General features: G+C 37.2%; 1 protein-coding gene across 3 annotated transcripts in view; it reads right to left on the reverse strand.

The window, feature by feature from the left end:
* The window catches only part of YLPM1 (YLP motif containing 1), an 84,076-nt gene that overhangs the window by 11,588 nt on the left and 55,979 nt on the right, over positions 1–16,509 (reverse strand). The window contains exons 17-19 of one of the 3 annotated variants that reach the window (XM_039468874.2): positions 14,499–14,579; positions 11,344–11,395; positions 6,338–6,468 (exon numbers count right to left, since the gene is read on the reverse strand). In XM_039468874.2, coding sequence (XP_039324808.2) covers positions 6,338–6,468; positions 11,344–11,395; positions 14,499–14,579 — 264 coding nt within the window. Of the gene's footprint in view, positions 1–6,337; positions 6,469–7,255; positions 8,330–11,343; positions 11,396–14,498; positions 14,580–16,509 lie in introns of those variants that run through there. The other 2 variants (XM_010335290.3, XM_074392973.1) reach the window with 2 other exon arrangements.

The raw sequence follows: 16,509 nt of genomic DNA on the forward strand, positions 1-16,509 counted from the left end.
TATCAACAGCCTAGATCAAAAACTGAATTTTATTTATCTTTAACCAAAAAATGTTTCTTGAAATTTAATCTTAGAGAAAACAGTAAGCTGGTATTATTACTTTCATTCATGAGATGAAGAGACCAAGAAACAGACTCAACTGATATCATTTATGTGCAAGATTACAACTACAAATACATGGATCAGGGATACTTTCTATTGGTACTCTGATTTTTAAAATACGTACGTTCTTACATATTGTGGTTTAAAAATTATTTTTTTTATTTTTTTATTTTTTTTAAATTTTAGAGTCAGGGTCTCACTATGTTGCTCAGGTTGGTCTCAAACTATCCTCCCACCTAGGCCTCCCAAAGTGCTGGAATTACAAGCATGAGCCACCATGCCCAGACACATATTATGTTAATATGTTTTTAAAAGTATATGGAGATAAATATATTCTGTACAAGTTCAGATTCTTTTTTTTTTTTTTTTTTTTGGAGACAGAATTTCGCTCTGTCATCCAGACTGGGGTACAGTGGTGCGATCTCGGCTTACTGCAACCTCCACCTCCCAGGTTCAAACAATTCTGCTGTCTCAGCCTCTCGAGTGGCTGGGACTACAGGTGTGTGCCACCACGCCTGGCTAATTTTCATATTTTAAGTAGAGATGAGGTTTCACCATATTGGTCAAGCTGGTCTCGAACTCCTGATGTTAAGTGATCCACCCGCCTTGGCCTCTCAAAGTGCTGGGATTACAAGAATGAGCCACTGCACCTGGCAAAAGTTCAGATTCTTAAAAAGAAACTATGAATCTGCTGCTTACACTACACAGTACCAAAGTCGGCAGAGAATGTATTTTAAACATGGCTTGTGATTTATTATTTGTGACACAGAGAGGGAACCAGAGCATGGAAACACCATACTCTTTACCCTGGACCTGGAAATGCATTATTGCTCTAATGTACACTAATTATTACCATTTACATGACTGGCAATGAAATAACGGGGGTTCTCCTAATACTAACCACCTGGTCAAAGGGAGGAGCCACAGTAATAGCAGTGGGAGGAAACTGGTAACACCTGACTTTTCGGAAAGTGGATTTCTAGTGTATAGAAAACCTATTGCTCAATGTCTTTCATGGGCCTTAGTAAGAAGCCTAATAAATAATGTGGGCTTTAATATACAAAAATCTTTGGGCATTCTATCCACCAATGCTGAAGTACTTATTTTGATTAATTCATATACACAGCCAGGCACAGTGACTCACACCTGTAATTGCAGCACTTTGGGAGGCTGAGGACGGCGGATCACTTTAGCTCAGGCGTTCGAGACCAGCCCGGGCAACATGGCAGAACCATGTTTCTACTAAAAATACAAAAATGAGCCGGGCATGGTGGTGGGCGCCTGTAGTCCCAGCTACGAAGGAGGCTGAGGTGGGAGAAATGCTTGAGCCTGGGAGACAGAAGAGGCAGTGAGCTGAGATCGCACCACTGTACTCCAGCCTGGCGAGAGAGACCGACCTCAAAAATAAATGAATAAAATAAAATTCATATATACTCTCAGCTCCACTTTGGATCAAGGATACACATTTTAGCGAAAGATCACTGTGGACTGTCTTGGGCATTTATGTGAAAACATACTACTGTGCTGACGATGTGCTGGGAATGGATTTAAATTTGCTGTGGGCTGCTTAGTTTTTCTTTGTTCAGTGGCCACAGTCTGCCCCTTATGTGGTAAGGCCCACTGAGCAAAGAAAAAGTAACCAGCTCACAGCAAATTTAAATCCATTCCCAGGGCAGCCTCAGGGCAGTTTAATATACTGATCAATCTCACCTTGCTACTTTTAAATCTACAGTTTAAATTCTCAGTTTTAAAACTCAGATAAAATAGAAAAAGTGTGTAGTTATTTTTGAAATGAGTAGTATATTTGTGAATAAATGCCCAAGATTTTAAAGTTGGAATTAGTCTGGGCACAGTGGCTCATGCCTGTCATCCCAGCACTTTGGGAGGCTGAGGCGGGTGGATCACCTGAAGTCAGGAGTTGGAGACCTGCCTGGCCAACATGGCAAAAATAGTCTTTACTAAAAATACAAACAAAATTAGCTGGACGTGGTGGTGGGTGCCTGTAATCCCAGCTACTCAGGAGGCTGAGGCATGAGAATGTCCTGAAACTGCAAAGTGGAGGTTGCAGTGAGCTGAAATCCCGCCACTGCACTCCAGCCTGGGTGACAGAGTGAGACTCTGTCTCAAAAAACAACAAACAAACAAACAAATGAAGTTGGAATTAAAATATTTTGGAAACTACTGTATTTTATTAGTATCTCTAATTTATACTGATGCTATAGTAAAATTATTATTTACATGTTGAATTCCTCCACTGAATGTCAGCTTCTTAAGAGGACTCATTCATAGACCTCATACAAAGACATTCAATATTATGGAATGAATAAATGATTACCAAATCACTAAAAATATAAAGAGCAGAATAATGACTTTTGGCTTGAAATGGCTTCTTGAATGTCAGTGTCTCTTTTAATTTTCCTAGAGGTACTTTTGAGACTTAACATTATTCCTGCTGTTTTTTCCTGTAAAAATAAAATTGTTATAATACAGAAAAATCTTGACTAGCACTCAAAAGTTTGAGGTACTTATATTTCATCCACTGTCACTATAAATATTTCTTTTTTTTTTTTTTGAGACGGAGTTTCACTCTTGTTACCCAGGCTGGAGAGCAATGGCGCAATCTCGGCTCACTGCAACCTCTGCCTCCTGGGTTCAGGCAATTCTCCTGCCTCAGCCTCCTGAGTAGCTGGGATTACAGGCACGCACCACCATGCCCAGCTAATTTTTTTGTATTTTTAGTAGAGACGGGGTTTCACCATGTTGACCAGGATGGTCTCAATCTCTTGACCTCATGATCCACCCGCCTCGGCCGCCCAAAGTGCTGGGATTACAGGCTTGAGCCACTGCGCCCGGCCTATAAATATTTCTAAAATACAAATTCAGCAAACAAGGGAAATGTTCACCTTCCATAATCATCAAAAAAATACAAATTAAAGACCAAGTAAGCTACCATTTTATACCCAAACAAACATTTTAAAAATAAATATTTTAAAGCCTAGCCATTTGGGCAAAATTCTAATATAATCAACTCTACAGAACCACCTTTTTGTTACAGAGAAAGTGAATCCCAAGAACCCACTTGGTATCTGTAAAAAGCTGAATCACAGAAACAAACCCCAGAAAAGGAAGGAGTAATGTACAGCATTCTGTATTCTTTGCTACCTGTAGGATCTCCTTGTGGTCTGATGTTGATTTTGGTGAGTGGTTCAAGAGTTAAAAACTACCTGAAGTCAAGGTATAAGGCAGGGGAAGAGAGTTAAAGATGAGCAACTTTAAAGAACTAGAACGTGTACCACTCAGTTCTCTTTGGTCACCCAACTTAACAAAGTAAACTGCATGGGATTACACACTCCTTAGTGAAGACAGTGAGAATGACCTGAGTAAAAACAGAGAAGATATTTCTCATTTTAGATTACTAATTGTTACCAGAACTAAACTTTAATATTTGCAAGGAAGGGACACTTCTACTTCTGTTGGCTGCATCCTTAAAACTGGAGTAACAGTTATCAATACAAGTAGTCCTTTGGTGTGGCTGGGTGCAAATGGCAGTGGACTCTCCCTTCCCCATCACCTGAAGCTACACAGACAAGGGCAGACTTTGGAGTATCTGCAGTATTTCAAAGAGCTTTGAAACCTGGATTCTTTGTAATGGTGCCCACTGAAATTAAGTTTTATTGGCATTTTTATTCTCTTAGAATAAAATATTATTTTAACACTAAGGCACTGAGAAAATTCATTAAGAAAGAAATACAAGGCCAGGCACAGTGGCTTATGCCTGTAATGCCAGCACTTTGGGAGTCTGAGGTGGGTGGATCATGAGGTCAGGAGTTCAAGACCAACCTGGCCAACATGGTGAAATGTCGTCTCTACTAAAAATACAAAAAAATTAGCTGGGCTTAGTGGTGGGCACCTGTAATCCCAGTTACTCAAGAGGCGGAGGCAGGAGAATTGCTTGAACCCAGGAGGTGGAGGTTGTAGTAAGCTGAGACCACACCACTGCATTACAGCCTGGACAACAGAGTGAGACTCTATCTCAAAAAAATAAAAAGAAAGAAAGAAAGAAAGAAATACAAAGAAATGATGCATAAATACAAATGATGTACAACATCATTCTTAAATAACTGAAAAACAAGATACTATTTTTTTTACCTATCAGATTGTCAAAAGTAAAAGAGTTTGATAATAGCATTGCTAATCGAAGTGTAGAAAAACAGGCAATTACTTGCATGTAGGTATGTAAAGAGAGACATACACACCACAACCTTCACTGCCTGTACTGGCAATAAAATGGAAACAGTGTAAGCATCCATCAATAAAGATATTACGGTTTGGATGTTTGTCCCCTTCAAATCTCATGTTGAATTGTAACCCCTGATGCTGGAGGTGTCTCGGTCATGGAGGAGATCCCTCATGAATGTCTCGGTGCCCTCCTAACAGTAATGAGTCCTCACTTTAAATTCATGTGAGATCTGGTTGTTAAAAAGTTGGGACTCCCTCCCTTGTTTCCTCTCTTGCCATGTCACACACTGGCCCCTACTTTGTACTTCCACCATAATTGAAGACTTCCTGAGCCCTTACCGGAAGCAGATGCTAGAACCATGCTTCTTGTATAGCCTGCAGAACACTGAGCCAAAATAAATCTTTTTCTTTATGAATTGCCCAGTCTCAAGTATTCCTTTATAGCAACACAAACGGATTAACACAAAGGGACTAGCTAAATAAGTGACTGTGCGACCAAACAACGGCACACTAAGTAGCCCTTTAAAAAGAAGGGTAAGTCTGTATATGTTTATACAGAAAGATCAAGATGGATTAGCTTAAAAAGGCTTGTACAGAACAGTATATACAATTCGATCCCTTTGCTTTATTTTGTTTTAAAGGATATACATATCTATGACTTTTATTGAATTCAACATTTATATGGAAGACCTATCTAATGTCCTAGCTTCATTTCTCTGTTCCCTTTCATACAAAAACTTCAAAAAGTTGCCTATATATGCTATACTGTACTTCATTCATCATTTCTTATTTATTCTTCAATCTGCTCCAAACTGGTTTCCACCCCTCATCACTGTAAATTGATGACACACTACAATCATCAGTGACCTCCACGTTGCCACATCTGGCAGCCATTTCCCTGTTCCCAAATTACTTGTCTTTTCTGCATCATTTAAAAACTGACTGCTCTTTTCTTCTTGAAACACCTCTATCTGAACTAAATTTCTGAGTCCGGCATCCTATTATCTTTTCCATTTATACTTTTTCCTTAGGAAAAAATCATTCAGTCCCATGGTTTTAAATAACATTTCCTGAAATTTGTTAGTTCCGTCTGATCTCTCTGGCGATTTTTATACTAGTAAATCCAAGTCAATGTGACATTTTCACTTATACTTCTAACTTAATTAGAAGAAAAATTAGCGGCCGGGCACGGTGGCTCAAGCCTGTAATCACAGCACTTTGGGAGGCTGAGGCGGGTGGATCACGAGGTCAAGAGATCGAGACCATCCTGGTCAACATGGTGAAACCCCGTCTCTACTAAAAATACAAAAAATTAGCTGGGCATGATGGCGTGTGCCTGTAATCCTAGCTACTCAGGAGGCTGAGGCAGGAGAATTGCCTGAACCCAGGAGGCGGAGGTTGCGGTGAGCCGAGATCGTGCCATTGCACTCCAGCCTGGGTAACAAGAGTGAAACTCCGCCTCAAAAAAAAAAAAAAAAAAAAAAGAAAAATTAGATTTTCTCTCACAGAACTTAAATTATTTCTCTCACTTCCAAAAATTATGACTTATGACTCCCCCAGTTTTCTCTCTCAGTAAATGGCACCACATACATGGAGTGCTCATGGCCAGAGTACCAATGGGTTACTCTTGATTCTATCTACCTTTGGATCCTCCATATCTCATCCATTAAGAAGTTCCACTGATTCTCTTTGATATCCTACTCTGTACCTGGCTCTTTCGCCCCATGACAAAATGGCACAAGTGATTGGTGACTCCCAATACCTTTAGGGTTACATGCTAGCCATGTGAGGTTCTGTTCTCCATTTAAGTTACTTATATAATTATATACCTTATAATTTATAAGGTCTGACTCCTTGCTTGGATATGTAACATTACACAGCATAAACTAAATCATTCTAAAAATAGCATTCATGTAATTATCTGCCTATAGATTTCTAAAACCAGATGCCTAAATGGGCCCTTCATTTGTTGCCAGTTAAAGACAAAGTCTCTTACCCTCTTCTTCCCAGGCTCAGAAGCACGAGTATCATAATCATCGGGGAGCTGCAGATAATCCTCCATTCTGCTGGCAATGGCCTCCCAGTCACGTTTCCTTTTAGTACCAGTCCTCAAGCCATCCAACTTGTCTGAGGGACAAACACAGAGCCGTAGCATTAAGGAAGAGTGTGAGTTTGCACACCACACACACACAGGGGAAAAGAAGGCTGGAACATTTTCAGAGGACATATCCACATTTCTGAGTGCAGCATCACTTGCAGATCCAAACTATATCTTCTTGGCTGATATAATATCAAGTTCTGTGCAATTTCCATTGTTTAGTATTCACACTGGTAGCCTTTACGTTTATGATGTTGGTTTAAGTAGCAAATATGGGCAAGGCAAGAAAAGGCACTTGGCTCCTGGCCTCCTTGTCCTCCCACCCACCACAGCTATCATGTTCTGATGGCAAATGCAAAGTTGGGCTTTTCTAGACAGTGTCTTCCATTCTTTTTTTTATTTAACACAATATTAACACCACCGATTTGATCTGCAATCATGTTTGATACTTTGTCATATGAAAAGCAGGAAGTACCAAGAACTTAATAAGCCAAGCCCACGTTTAAGGTTTTAAATGAACAGTTTTTTACGGGATTTCGGTTGCTGTGAGCGCATTCACCATGAATTAATATTCATGAATTAGCTGACTATATGAGATCACCACTTTGTTTGGTTATACTATGAAGTGCTGTTGACCATCTCTGAGGCTAAGGGCTAGTGAGCCTGTTTTACCAGACCTGATAATTCTTTCTGAAGACTGAATCAGAGAGGGCTAGGCTTTCCAACAATTCAAAAACTGTAATCAATTAATGAATAGGGGGACTGCAGATTCAGAAATTATGAGTTTAGGTGTCTTAAAGAAGAACACGCAATGAAAATGTGTTGAGTCTTTTATTGGTTATTAATAATTGATTTTGAATACTACATGTAGGATATTATGAGCTATATACATTTTTTGCTACAATGAAGTACTAAAAACTTTTGAATCATCTGAAGTTATATAAACATACTAATATTAGGCAGGCCAAAGAAGACTAAAACTTCAGAAACACAGCATAACCACACTTCACTGAATTATATCAAGGGTGCAGAGTGTATATAAAATAAAAATCTTTTAGAGACCACGTTGGAGAGAACTTTGTATGAAAAGTGCAATGAAAGCAGCAGCAGAAAGGGTGAGTTTATGTTTAAAATAGAAAAGTTTTACACACAACTGTTACAAGCTTTAAAAACCAGTAAGATTTTGCATTTTTGGCAAAGTTTGTTGTTCCTAAGCCCCATTCCCATAAAAGTGATTATCATTGAAAAATCAGTAAGGCAAACTGCAACAGTATAAAACTCACAAAAATTTTAATCATCTCATTTTGGCAAAATTTTAACATGTATGGATTTGACAGATCCAGTCTTCTAATCTCTGGAATCACATGCTGTACCAAATGGCTCTATCTACATGTGTAAGTACGGGCCATATTATACATGATCTCAAAGAAGTGACCCCTTGACTGCACAGGGACACAGGTTACGGTATTTGAAAACCAACAAAGTCCCACAAACAATAAAACTGTTCTCAGTTCAACAGTGTACAGTATTACCAGAAGAGAAAGAAGCTCCAACACACTTATTAAATAAACCTCAAAGGATTTCCAAACTTAATACGATAACTTTGACATTAACATACTTCAAAGTAAAAATTTCATTATTTCAATTCCAACCACAGAGCACAGCCAGGCAGCAATACAGAAGCACAGTGTGAAAACTGCAAGAACTTCCCCTTATACACTGGGTAAATATGACAGGAATTACAGTTGCAAACATGGAATTTCAGAAGAGCATGTATTTCTAGTCTGAGCACCCTTGTTGAAATGTTTAATTTGAAATTTTATTGTGCAAACATGTTTAAAGTTTCCTTCTTGGGCCGAAGAAAGGCTCACACCTCTTCCACATGGCATACTGGAAACCAAACACACAAATGGATGGTATAAGGTGAGGAGAGAGAAATCTGGGGTGTTCATTACAGAAGAAAGACTGGTGTTCGATACACGCACACTAATGATTTTCAGAGATTTCAAAAGATGAAGTTCTAAGATGAAGATGAAGTTTTAAATCCAACTTGGCAGATCACGGAATTTTACCACATATTTGAAACAGTACGTATTATAGCACAACAGAAAAATTCCTTAGATACAGCTATGTATTTTCTAAATGTAAATGGTATTTCTGAAAATCTGTTCAAAGTAAACATACAAGGTTATGCACCTATACAAATAATAATTATATTCCAACTCTGAAGAGATGAATCTGACATGTAGAAAACCAATAAACAACTCATGAGTAGAGACAAATGACACTGAGATGAGAAAAGCAAAAGTGCTTTATATGAAGAAATCTAAATTAGGATGGTAACAGTCTCAAATATTCTAGCTTCACAGTATGACAAACTAAAATCATGTCACTGGAGTTTAAGTAGCTTCAATGCTGAATCCCAGCACCTGATGTGGCAAGTAACAACCCACCCTTACATTAGGGTGCCTGTGTCCCAGCAGAGAAGAACCAGTCTGGTGGGACTGAAGGTGGGCCACAGGCAGCCTTCAACAACTCCATGCCAGGGGTAGCTCAGGCCTGAACTGTTCTAAATCACAACACTTCCAATTTAACATTCAGGCACAGGCTGAACTGTATACTCTATTTAATGAGCATAGATCAAGAATCTGCAGTAAGATCTAACGAGATGCTTGAAAGACTATAGGTAAGAATGTTCTCACTGGCAGACTCATTTGTGAATCAAAATTCCTCTGTTTCAGAGTCAACTGTTTTCGCTCAACAAGTGACACTGCTAAAACTTGATATATTTCCACCCAGTATAATCATTTCCCAAGTGTAATTGAAGAATATTGGTAAAGTACTAAGAAAATTAAATTGTACATGGTAATCAAATTATATTAAATTTGTTATGATAAGGAAGGCAACATAAACAGGCTAATTCTCAAACACAAGATCCTCATGTTTTAGAGAAGAATCTTCTCAGTTGGCTCAATGGACCGGCCTCAAAGTAGTAAGCACTTTCAAGAATGTATACTCAATTTGCCTTTCTCTGTGGCGGGATTAGCTCTCAATACAGTGGTGCAAGATACAAGTCCTTATATATGACATCACTGTCACTCTTGTTAAAAATAAATAAAAACCCAACTGCAAATACATTAAAATTTATTTTCTAGACTTATTGTCAGATCTTCAGTGCCTTTTATTGAAATGGTTTATTTTAAAAATCCATTCCTGGAATTCATTGTCTACTATTCTGTCTTTAAAACAGTTTGTATAAAATGTATTTTCTGAGAAGCAAATGGTAGATGGGCCAGAACTTTTTCCAGAAATTTCAGTATTAATATATATTCTTGAATAATCATCACAACTAAATTCCCTTTTCCTTTTAGAAACAGAAAGAGAGGTAAAAGATGGACTAGACTGAGTTTAAAACAGCATTACCCAGATTATGTGTTAAATGAGGTCTCTGAAGATTACATGTTTAGCTAATATTTATCACTTTTACATTCATCTTACCTATCTTTATGATCTCTCTTTGCCCCAAAAGATTTGTACAAAACAAGAAGAGAGAAGTGATCTTAGCATATTATGGGTTAGTCTAATGTACAGAACTTCACAGAGAGTTAATCTAATGTCGAAATAAGCAGAACTAAAGCATTATTATTTTAAAAGTATTTTCCAATTTTTATTTTCCCCCATATTTAATTGCATTTAAACATGTAAGTGCTTTAAGGGTCTCTGGAAGATGACAATTGGTTATTATTAAGATTTCCCACAGAGGGACGACTACTAGAATATGTCAAAAACCACTTATTTTCACGACACACACTAAAAAAAAATTTTTTTAGACTTTGACAAAAAGCACCTATACCAGTAATGTAGTAATACAGTTTGTGGAACTCTTTTAACACAGGACCTGGTCAACACCAACTGCTAACACAAGTAGTTGGGGCAAATTAAAGGCATAACTTATGTAACTGCAGGTAAAATGCACTACTCTGATGTCAGAAACACATGTCCTGTGCAATAAGGCAGCTAAATGACTCAAATTTCTTTTATCAATTTAAGATACTTCTCTGATTTCTTTAGTTTTGGAGTATAATACTAGGAAAAGAAACAAAAACTGATAGTCATACTTCATAGTAAGGCTGATCTCAAAAAGTCCTTAGCACATTGTTTTAATTTTTATTAATACATCTTAATCAACATGTTAAATTGTTCTCTTTAAGCAAAGCAAAACTGAAAAAATATTTTGCAGTCTTCACCAAAAAATACTAGAGGGAATCCATTGGACACATATGACTTTTTTGTTTGACAGATAACTTCACATTAAGCAATTCCATATTCGGATTTAGACAATCATTTAAACTGGTTAACCTTGGAATTTGGTATTAATGACTTGAAGAAAAATTTAAACTAAATCTTATAAAGTAGGCTCCTCAAAAACCTGAATTATATATCTACTTCTCTGTACTTAGAGACTCTCTTTTATTATACAAGGATAATAAATGCCTTTTAATTAATTTTAAACTTTATATTATTTTCATCTGAAGTATGCATGATCAGGTTTAGCTTTGGACTGCACTTATTCTTTTAAAAAAGAAATCTCTTCAGCACCAACATTTCTGATTAATATAAAAGAATAGATTTTATAAGTAACAATATTTTGTTGCTAAATTATCAAATAATATTTCTGGTTGACTCTAAAAACTTTAAATAGTATTGAAAAAGTACTTATCACTTTGTCACAAGATATAACTAGTCAAACCAAAAGCTAGCAAAATAGATTGGAGGATCTAAGGTAGGCCAGGAATCTCTGTTCATGTAGAAGTTTTAGGAAATTTGTTCCTCTTATAGCAGAAAGATCTATGATCATTACCATCAGGTATCACATATAAAAACAGGAAAAAGGAAATACCCACCTAGCTTTGCCTCAGATGTGTCCATCTCCCATTTGCTTTTCGGAATGTAACCCTAAATCGTACACAGAGAGAAGCTCGAAGGGTTAGAAAGAGACACATACATGCATATCACTTTTGAACTGGAAAAGCATTAAAACTGGGAATGGATTCAGTTTCCACTGACTAGCTGTAAATACATCCTTAGGGGAAACACAATCTCATTATCTTTGAAGAAACTAAATGACCAAATTCACCAAACTTCACTGTCCACATTTCAGAGCAGTCACTTCAGAATAGTATCATGAAGGCGCTTTGAGGCAGCTACAGCTCAGGACTCATAATTTAGTCTGAACAACAGCTGTATAGCAAATACGGTAAGAACGTACAGGTAGTTACTGTGCTAATATTAATATTATTCAGAGTATCAGAGAATTTGTAATACTAGCTAGGTTACCTTTTAAATACAACTGCTAGTCTCAAGTGATAGTAGCCATAAGGTCCAAAAGTGTTCTTCAAGACAGTTATTTTATATTTCAGTAATTTTAAGTATTCAAAAGAAAGGAAAAGAATTGGTAGCACTTAACCCGATTACCCGATTATGATGTTCAACTTCACTTTAAAATGACTCAATCCATTTATCAGTTAGAGCATACAAAAGCTAATTTTACTGAATCAATTTCAGAACATTTTTATCAGTTGAAAACTAGATTATTATTTCTGATGTTTTTTTGAAATTATGTTTTCTTATTACATGAAAAACCAGAAATCTCCACTGGCAACTTACATCCTTTATTTCATAAAATAACTGGGTGGCTTATTTCAAACTCACTCCCAAAAGATTTTCAAAATTCCCAATGTGCCTATTGAGCTATGCAGTAGTCATTTCTGTTTATTCACCTAGCAAATAGATGCTCTGACCATGTGATTCCCCTTTACCTTCATTTAGACTCTGTTGTCTATTAGACCTAACATACAGAAACATTAATATTGGAAACTAGTAAATAGGACAGATTCATCAAAAATGTCAGCATCTTCTTTTATGAATCAATCTATCTCTCTACTGTTGGGAATGTTCAAGTTCATGAAACAGACTGATACACAGGTAAAGTAAGTCGCAAAGCATTTTGAAGACTTCATGACAACAGCTTCTGCTTAAGAGTTTACTAGTCTTTAAGCCAGAACTAATAATTCAATTTCAACTTACTTACTAGGTAGTATTTTGGGTGATAAATTAAATATTTTCCAAATACATTTTTTAAGAACAAACCAAGACAAAGCTATGCTGAAGTGATAGTGCTAAAAGTACTGGGAATATTTATACAAGTTATATCTCAAAAATTATCTAAAAACTTTAAGCATCACAGGAATAACATATGTATAAATTTTATCTACTAGGTTCACTGAAGCATTAAAGTAGGCAAACTATCATACCAATGATCCCCTAAAAAGGATTCTCTTTACCAACAAAAGTTTGGATTTCACCCAGCAATATTAATTAATGCAGAGTGGAAAATTAAAGGTTTACTGAGAATTCCATTTAAATGGTCTGAGTGGCTGGTATGAAACTTGCTCTTATCCTTGGTTAATATATTCTCCAAAAATCTTTTACTCTTGAAATAGACTCCAATAGTAAAAGATTTTTTCAATTCTGCATCTTTAAATAGGTTAAGAGAAGTTTTATAACCAGGTTAGGCAAACAAGTGTATTTATTTCCCCCTGCTGGAACCATCCTTTGCTTCCTTTAAACTATATTATCCTTCCATTGCTTGAAATTGTATGCCACTTGGAAATAAAACAGATAATCCAGCAGGGTAGAATTCTAAGACTTCCTTGCCATGCCGCTGATGCAAAACCATAGTATTACAGTGTGTTTCACTTTAAAAAGTAATAGTACATTCAATTAAAAGTTCTCAAGTTTTGATCTACACCTACACAAGTCAGACGTTATGAACCGTATCTTGAACTGAAATCTCCACAAAAGAAAGACGGAGCTTCAGAAAGCTAAAACATTATAGACTTCTCACATGATCAGTTTCTAGTACACACGCTGCAAATGGCTAAAGAATTCATTAGCCATATTCCAGAAGAGCGTGGACCTTTTAATGAATTTTCTGCCTACATTTTAAATTATATATGCCAAAATACAACTTAAGAAAAATAGATTTAAAAAAAAAACACATACTGAGACTCAAATGCCATTAACTTTAAACTTATTTTTTAATCCACATTTGAAATCTTGGAATGTAGAGGTTGACACCATCTTTATAAAAACACAGTTTTTATCAAGAGTCCTCTATATCACACATGGGTTAGATGGTACCACTCCCTGGAGATTCTGTATACTCTAGGGGGTAGGTATCCGAGTTCTCAATTTGTACATTTTGAAAAGAATATGAGAAGCAACTTTAGCAAGGGCTCAAGTATTAAATAAACCAAGTAATATTCTGGATTTAAAAAGCAACACTATTCCAAGGCATTGCTAATCTCTGTACTTCATTAGCAAACACTGAAAAGTCAAGGTAACTCTATAGGTCGCATATTCTTGAATGACAGGGAAAGGCAAACATCTCTACAGAGGTGTGATCGAAAGCATTTTACATTAGGTACACAGAAACTTTGAACTCACACTATGTAAGCCTCTACTCCACCTAAGCAAAATCCATTGCCTACACAGTCATTTAATTTTTTCCCATCAGTTAGGATAAAATGCAGAAGAACAAATCTAGCAGCCAGTGGCAACCCTCTGCCTCCCCATTCGATACGTTCTTCTGCCTCAGATGACAGAAACTCAATTTGGAGATCTTGTAGCAAAGAAGAGACAATTATGCAAATGTTGGGTAGGCTGGGCCACATATCTGCTGGAATGTAAGAACGCCCTTTCATATGTAACTGATTTTCTTAAAGTATACTCCCCTAAAACCACCCACAAATAGATGAGTACAAGAGTAAGTTTCTTAGCACTCTGTTAAAACTTTCTTTTAACACCACAGTAGAGGATTCTTTTGGTGTGGGGAAAAATAAAGAGTATCCAAAAGTCTCCTTGAAGATGATTTTGGAAACTTTTACCATTAAAGTGTATTTTCAACAGTAGTTGTCTGACCACAGATCTGAATTTAAACCTTCTTTAAGAATTTTAATAAAGAGACACTGTTCAAAGTGGTTGGTCTGTCTCCTACCAGTTCGCTTTCCTCTTCCTCTGCATCTTTCTTTTCTTCTTTCTGTTCTTCAATATTTGCATCGAAATCTTCCATCTCCACCTACACCAACCATTAAAAAAAAAAAAAACTGAGTTAACATACAGGAAAATGTTGACTCCCTCTTTGAGATCTGGAATGAACACAGTTGCTCAAAGCAAGACAGGCTCACTGTTACACACCAAGTAATTTTTAACACCTTAAATTTTGAAACAGAACTGATAAAAGACAGGATATTATTGCCTTTAATTTTCCTTGAATATCCATCTGTATAATTTCCTGTAAAATTAAGTATAAGTGCTAAGTAGACAGTTACCTATTTTGAATGCCCATGGATTACTAGAATTTCTTTCTTTTTTTTTTTTTTTTTGGATTACTAAAATTTCTTTTAAAATTTTTTAGCAAGCATTTTTCCAATCAGGTAGAACATGTCAATGATTCAAATTTCAAAACATAAGAAAAAGTATAGTGAAAAGTAGGATGATATTGGAATGATACTGGGTGGCCCAGAGTGGTAGCAAGATGAGATGAGCAGATGAGTTACAAAGGCCATTAAAAGGTAAAACTGACTAAACTTGCTTGACTACACCACATGACAGGTTTGAACACTGGCATAAAGGCAGAGTAAAAACTCAGGGCCAGGTGTAGTGGCTCACACTTGTAATCAAAGTACATTGGGAGGACAAGGCAGGTGGATCACAAGGTCAGGAGCTCGAGACCAGTCTATCCAACATGGTGAAATCCTGTCTCTACTAAAAATACAAAAATTAGCCAGGCATGGTGGTGGGCACCTGTCATCCCAGCTACTTGGGAGGCTGAGACAGGAGAATTGCTTGAACCCGGGAGGCAGAGGTTGCAGTGAGCCGAGATCATACCACTGTATTCCAGCCTGGGCAACAGAGTAAGACTTTGTCTCAAAAAAAAAGAGTCAGGCCTGAGCACGGTGGCTCACACCTGAAATCCCAGCACTTTGGGAGGCTGAGGCAGGAGGATCGCTTGAGTCTAGGAGTTCAGGACCAGTCTGGGCAACATAGTGAGACCCCCATTTCTAAAAAATAAAAATAAAAAATTAGCTTGGCACAGCGGCATGTGCCTGTAGTCTCAGCTACTCAGGAAGCTGAGGTGAGAGGATCATTTGAGCCTAGGAGTTGAGGCAGCAATGAGCTATGATCATGCCACCACACTCCAGCCTGGGCAACAGAGTCAGACTCTGTCTCAACAATGACAAAAGAGTCAGGAATAACTCCCAGAGTATTGGTTTCAGCAATCAAGTGGTTAGGGTTCTAATTACTAAAACAGAGACTACTAAAGAGAAACAGGTCTGGACGAACTACGTTTTGGATTGGTTGAGTTTGAGGTATACTAAGATAATATATATTTTTTGTAGAAAATTTGGAAAATAATAGTAGAAAGATTATAAAAATCACCTATACTCCCTCCATTCAGAAACATTACTGTCAAGACAGTAATATAACTCAGTCTAGACTTTATAACATTAATGGCACGTAAGTGACAATCCAAGCTCCTAGAAAGATTCAGATGATCTATACAGAGGGTACAAAATAAACAGAGCCTAGGATAGAGCCCTAAAGAATGGGTAGCAGAAGTCAGCAAAGGAGATGTCAGCAAAGGAGACTGAAAAGAGATAACCAAAAAAGTAAAAGGAAAACCAGAAAAATGTGAATTCACAAAAGCCAACAGAAAAGTATGTTTTTTAAGAAGGTGGGCATAGTCACTATGTTGGCTGCAAAATTACACAATAAGGGAAATAAGAACTGTCCACTGTCATGGAGATCATTAGTGAGAGGGCTTCCAGACAATGATAGCGGCAGAAGCCAGAAATAGGTTGAGGAATGGCATGGGAGTTAAAAACACATAAAAGCACAATGACGGCTGGGCACCGCGGCTCACATCTAATCCCAGCACTTTTGGAGACCGAGGTGGGCAGATCACTTGAGGCCAAGAGTTCAAGACTAGTCTGGCTAACATCATA

Source organism: Saimiri boliviensis, chromosome 2 (assembly GCF_048565385.1).
Source record: "Saimiri boliviensis isolate mSaiBol1 chromosome 2, mSaiBol1.pri, whole genome shotgun sequence".
Classification (NCBI taxonomy): Eukaryota; Metazoa; Chordata; class Mammalia; order Primates; family Cebidae; genus Saimiri; species Saimiri boliviensis.